This window comes from Papaver somniferum, chromosome 6, assembly GCF_003573695.1.
Source record: "Papaver somniferum cultivar HN1 chromosome 6, ASM357369v1, whole genome shotgun sequence".
NCBI classification, from domain to species: Eukaryota; Viridiplantae; Streptophyta; class Magnoliopsida; order Ranunculales; family Papaveraceae; genus Papaver; species Papaver somniferum.
Window position 1 is genome coordinate 22,527,917 of NC_039363.1, and position 6,603 is coordinate 22,534,519.

The window sequence follows — 6,603 nt, forward strand, 5'->3', positions numbered from 1 at the left end:
CTAACCAGAATCGGTTTACGATCATGCACTCGTGGACCGATTCTGGGTTGGTGTTACTCATTCACGAAAGATATCCAAAATCGGTTAACGTATGCATAGATCAAACACGATTCAGGTAATCGGTTTTTTACTAGTCATATATAAACCGATTGTTTCATTTTCATAAGAAAAAAACTCATTCATAGTTTTAGGACATATATATTCATCCATTTCAAATCTACTCCTTTTTGTAGGAATTACGGATGCATTTAGCACGTACATCAAGCCTTTGAATCCCTAGACGACCCTAGTGGATGAGTTATAGTCTCATGAGGGTTTACAGGGAGAATTACTCATAAAATATATACAAAAACTTATAAAACTATCAATTTTCATCGGAGGAATCCGAGTCCGATTCACCCACCATAAAGTACGGGGAATACTCCGTAATTTTGGATACCATAATGTGATAGCTTTCATCAAATGTGAATGATTCTCACTTTTCCTCCAAGTAGCGCGCTTTCACGACTTCATGTTAAAAAAACAAAACACAAACTTACTTTGTTAGTATTTTTTAATTAGAAGATCAACAACATAGATTATGTAAAATAAACCATAGAAATACTTACAAGTTGTTGAAGGGACAAGCTAAAGTGGCTAGCGCTCAAAATCCGGTGTTGGATAGCTGTAAAAGCAAGCATCGCATCTTGGATGACTTGGTACCTGTCATAAATTGGTTGAAGACTTCTTCGCTTTGGATTTCCGTAATCTCGCCTATATTGGTTATATATCTTCGCCCAAAAGGTTTCGGGTTCTACCCTTACGGGGGAGAGATCTGTAACTCGACTTTCGGCATACCATGTTTTGATTATGCCCAAATATTCGCGGAGGAAAATAACGCCATGCTTGTATGTGGAGGTATGAAATGAGTAGTTGTATAGTATACTGAGTGTGACTGAATAGAATGTGTAAGTTTGAGGAAAACTGGGTCCGGGGATGAAGTTCTTTATATAAAGAAAGACCCCAACGACTAGTTTTTTCGAAAAAAAATGAAATAATTTAGCACAATCGGTCCTCGTGAATGTCAATAAAATCGATTGTTTTTTTATGCCAATAAGAATTTGCTTTTAAAATTGTCAACATAAACCTATAGTGCCTGAAAATCAACAAAAAATTGAACTTTCGACCGACCATAATCAGTTTATATATTTGCACATGTAATATGTCTCTAACTAGAAAAAGATATAGAAAATTAACATTTTTGAGGCATGAAGAATCAAATTATATTAATACCCACATAAACAGATTCCCTGGTGAAGACTAAAGAATCAGTTTATAGGTGCAATCATATAAATCGGTTGTTTGTCTATATCTGCAAAACGAAGTTTGAAGCATGTATAAACTTGTTTTGCCATAAACCCATTACACAATAATTATAATTAAAACCCAAAAATTAATTGTTGCATCACACAATTGTGACACGATTCATGAAATCTATCATGCAAACAAGTTTAAAAACTTATAATTAGGTAGCATCACAAAGTCGTAAACACCATCAACAGTATCACCGTCAGCAGCAACACCAGCAGTTTTTGCTGCAGCTTCTTCCGTTTCTGTAAATAGAGTATTCATCTCTCTGTCGTATGACCTATGATCTGCAATTGCATCCCTCCTTTTCCTGGAAAACCCGATGAGCTCAATCACCTCTTCATGTGCAAGCTTGTTAGCCAGTCCCAATGCTTTCTCCGATGTAGTCCTTCTTCCAAAGTCGAACTTGTAACGGATTCTAGGTACAACACAGCTGGTTTCCTATCAACATCCTATCATTGGATAACTCGAAATAAATGGTTAAGTGACTAAGTCCATATCTAAAAAACAAAAATCCAGTGAAACAATACACTTAATCTGATTATGTCTAGAAAAACTCACAAAAATTGAAACTACAGGAATCGGTTTATAAGACATATAAATAAAAACCGATTGTGATATGGGAATCTCAACAGACAAGAGACCTAATTGTTACATGAGCCATGTACATAAAAACCAATTCTAAGAGAGCAAAGTGCAAAAAAAATTAATACCCATAATCGGTTCATGTTCATGCACTTATAAACCGATTTCGGCGATGTCTTTAGATATTCTGATTTCTAACCAGAATCGGTCGATGCTAATCATTTTATAAACCGATTCCTCTGCATGTTCTTCATAGAATGAAGAACAAAACCCAAAATCAACGTACGTAAACTGATTATTGGTTTTTGATTTTCAAATTTGGAGTTTAAACGTGTAAATTAATGAATAAATGTTAATAATGGAATGAGTTGATGGAGAATAACCTTACCTTTGTTGGGCCAGCTATCGTTGGAAAAAAAAAGATCGATTTTTTATTAGGATTTATAGAATTTGGAAAGTTTAAATGAGAATAGAAAGTTGTTTTTGTTTTAAAAGTTTTTCATTCTTAATTAAAAATAGTAATTGATTTGTATTTATAAGAGTTAGTATTAGGGTTTGAGGCTAGACTGGTCTTTTCGTTAAGTTGGGGGAACAAATTGATAAGCGCCGAATAAAGCCATAGGCCTCAAACCAGGAGGTAAAGTAAGCCAGCTTAAATTAAAACCATTTCAAACAAAAAGTAAAAAATAAAAAGTGCATTACATAGCGCGCGTTACGTTAAGTATATTGAGTCTTTCACTCTGTTGACATGGAGACAGAAATATTTAAGAAGCCGAGGAAGGATAAGTGGTCCAAACCAAAAAAGATAGGGGTGTACTTACCTCTTGTTATCTAGGATCTCTACTAAAGAATTAAAGGGCGTCTCTAGATTTCCTCTTTTATTTAATGCACAAGGAATAATCCATTGTGTGTGTGTGCTGAAAAAGAAACGCTAAAAAAAGTAGTAATGTATATAGTGGAGAGATAGATAGATACTTCCTGTCGGTTTACTTCTCTCTCCCTCTTTTACTACTGAATTCAGTTTAGGAAGCTAGCTAACTCATTCAAGGAAGAAGAAGACGAAGATGAAAAGTAAAGAAGCTTCTGTCTGTTTCATCTATTCTTTTTCAATCACTCCATTTCCAATGTTGGTTCACAGTTATACTATCTAGATCCTTACATCATATTCATATATATACACACACACCTAATGTTGTGTGTTCCCCGAAAAGCCTAAAATCAATGGTCATCCATGCCAAGTGATATAGTATATCATTGTTATTTCGCTTCCCAATGTTTGGGTTGTGTAATCATGGGACTGATGAGTAACTTATAACTAACTTGGACCAACTAACTCAAACTAACTAAACTTAAAAGCAGAACATAAACAAATTGATTAACCACCTCGTAAAGTTTACAAAATTGAAGTTACACTAGTCGGTCAGAGAGATTCTAACCAAGTTAGAATCTAACAAACAAACAAATGCTTCGTGTATATCCAGTATAGTAGTTAAGTCTTTACATATTAAGGAATCAAAATTCTTTAGTCTACTTGCCATTTCCCGTTCAGAAAAAACAAAAAGGTCTACTTACCATTGAAGTAAAATGCATAACAAGATTTGAAATGAGTAATTTTGAGTAAAATATACATGACGCATCAAGTTATAACTAACTATATAGTTGTTTCCAAATACAGTACATCACTTATTGATATTATATTATCGCAAATATAACTCAAAAACTTACTTCAATGATAAGACTCTACGTTACATCGATGTGCTTGTGCTTGTAATAAGTAGTAATTAGTGATTTGATTAAGCTTAAGATTATATTAGATATATATCTTCTTCTTCATCCAGCATAAGGAACACTTCTTCCTTGAGACTTAATCATGGGGTTACTTACCCTATCCACCTGAAATGGCATCCTTCGAGGAGATGGTCTTTCGAGTTTCGATGACATTGAAGTCGGATCATATTTCCTTTCTCCAACATTATTTTGATGATGATGATGACCAGAGATAACTGGCTTAGCTTCATAAACATCTCCTACAGAATCCATCTCGTTTCCACCATCAATTGTTGATAGACATCCGATCTGAATATGTTCATTAATCTTGGAAGAATCTTGATCACCTTCGTGATCATTTTGAGAACCTAAACATCCAACTGCTGAACCTAAATCTTGTAGTCTCATGTCATCTTCAGTCCAAACTAAATGATTCTTACTTGAACTACCATAAGATGATGTACTAGGTCTTTTCCTGTTACCTAGAAAATTATCACTGTTGTTATTCGACTGGAAAAATGCATCGAAAGAAGATGATTTCTCGTTTTGTTGTTGCATACTATCAAGCTGATGATGATTATCTACTCCGCCATAAATATTAAGATCTTGAAGAGAAGGAAAATTATTATTAAGAGAAGAACCACCAAAGTCTTTCAAGGAACTACCTCCCATATCAGAAATTATACCACCTTGATTATTTCTACTACTAACATCGGCACGGCTTTTGTAACTTGATCCTGAAGCCAAACTACTATCATTAGAAAGGGTTTGGCAAGCTTTCTCTAGTATAGTTTGCATATACTTTCCTTGAGCTTCAATTCTTAGCTGAAGATGTCTTTGAACCTATAAACCAAAATCGTAAATTAAACTTATTCACCCATAAATAACTTTGGACTCAATTATATAACACATTTTCCAGATTTCGTATTACCTCCAATTGTTCATGCAATCTTCTCTGTACCTCCATTTGCATCCTAAGAGCATCATTTATGTGTACGTTATTCCTGCTAAAATATACAGTGAAAGTAATTTGAAAGGAAAGTTAATATAGCTATTCAAATTAAGGCTTACCAAAATCCCATGTGGTTCATAAGAAAAAAAATACAACTTGGTTTTAACTATTAACCTGAATGAATCAAGTAATGGGAGCAATTATAGTATCAAGGTACGTAATCACATACTCGTTCATGCCACGGCACATTATTCCCGATGATGAAGCACCATTTCTTTGTAAATCAAGTGCTGAACCTGATGCATGCATTCGTTGCCATAAATATAATTTTCAATGATTAGAAAGACAAACAAACATACACGACTATTAATTTTCTTTCATTTCCATATATACGTAATCGGAAATATATATATAGTCACCTCTCATATGATGATCAACATCCTTAAGAGAATGATCATTGAAGTCCTTATGCGGTTGCTTACCAAGCCTGAATTTCTGTAGAAGAAGAATCAAAATATAGAAAATTTACATTCAAATTTTACAAAAATTGGTTATCAAGACAATCATAGAGTTACTAAGACGTATAAGGAAAAAGAAACCAAAAAATTATGATGGTAATAATTAAGGGGAATACCTGAAGGTGGCTCTTGAGATGGTAGAGAGTAAGACCTTTGACACCCATAACCCTCATGATGGTTTTTGGAGTAGCCTCTATTGAAGAAAAAAAAAAGATGAACATCAAAGTTTAATGCCAAGGTCTATAAAAATGCATGTGCATGCATAAATGATGATTATATATGGTGATATGATTGAGCAAGATGGTTAGTGATCAGTTAAGAGATTAGCTAGGGCATACTGTCTGGTCCGCCTAACTGAGTAACAGCATCGACGAAACGTTCGTGTAGTTCGACAGTCCATCGGAGCCGAGGTTTAGGGTCAGTAGTGAGAACAAGTCCAGAGTCACCTTGAACACACATAGAAGCCGAAGAAGAGGATGAATTCATAGTAGTAGGAAGTTTTTTGGAATGGAACATTCTTTTTCACTCAGCTGCTCTCTGGAATAGGGAGAGATTCAATAAGAACAAAAGCGACGCATATAGAGATAAAGAATAGGGTGCGTTTTTGAAGAAGGGGAAAGCGCAAGAAAATTGTGTCTCACTGTAAAATAAATTTAAAATTAAATTAGATAAAGTTCACCGACTCAATTGCAGACCCTCCTTTGCCAGAAGATACTCTAGAGATATATAGAAGGAGAGAATGAGTAAAGAAAGACTTTGCTAGTTATTATACGTATGCGTATCAAGGTGGTTATCATCTTGCATACTTAATACAAAAATGATTAAGCTCACCAAATAAAATCTCAAGATTTCTTCCCTGGGTACGTACATTTAGTCATTGGTTGTGAAACCATATTTCAAAAGGAATCCTACAGAAATATGGCTCTTATAACCAACTTAGAGCCATATTTCAAAAGGAATATCGTGTTCTTAGAGAGCGTGAAATGCAACGGCAATTTAAATTGTCTCCATCATGTTATTGGTTTGCATTACCGATCGATATTAACATACCAAGTTGTAAGAAAGGAATCTGCATACATTTTTCTTACATTATCTCATAATTTCCCTGCCAAATTTTTGATAAAACCCATACACAATTTATTTGGAGCTAATTTAAGGGATCTACATTCCTAAAAAAAAATCTAGTGCGTTTCAAGATATTAAACTTGGTCGTTTACTAGTTTCAATTTCTTTTGTGTTTCAAGATATTAAACTTGGTCGTCTATTGATTTTAATTTCTTTTTTCTTTCTAGTAAATATTAATTTTAATTTTAATCATTAATTTTCGATGACTCATTTTCAAAATGATAAAGATGACGTTTATGCGTCTCGGATAGTATTCATTTTCAGTACGAATATAAATCTTTGTGAGAGGAACGTATTCTCAAAACATTA

General features: G+C 34.0%; 1 protein-coding gene across 2 annotated transcripts; it reads right to left on the bottom strand.

The window, feature by feature from the left end:
* Positions 1-3,529: 3,529 nt before the first annotated feature.
* LOC113287167 (myb family transcription factor APL-like) lies at positions 3,530-5,998 on the bottom strand. Of its 2 annotated transcripts, none has more exons than XM_026535842.1 (6): positions 5,508-5,998; positions 5,286-5,362; positions 5,071-5,146; positions 4,881-4,947; positions 4,631-4,706; positions 3,530-4,542 (listed from the first exon to the last, which is right to left on the bottom strand). In XM_026535842.1, the coding sequence occupies exons 1-6, from the start codon at positions 5,683-5,685 to the stop codon at positions 3,763-3,765; spliced, it is 1,254 nt and encodes a 417-aa protein (XP_026391627.1). In that variant the 5' UTR covers positions 5,686-5,998; the 3' UTR covers positions 3,530-3,762. The 2 variants fall into 2 exon arrangements, with proteins under 2 accessions (XP_026391627.1, XP_026391628.1); XM_026535843.1 differs by having other exon boundaries at positions 4,631-4,703; positions 5,508-5,685.
* Positions 5,999-6,603: the final 605 nt, after the last annotated feature.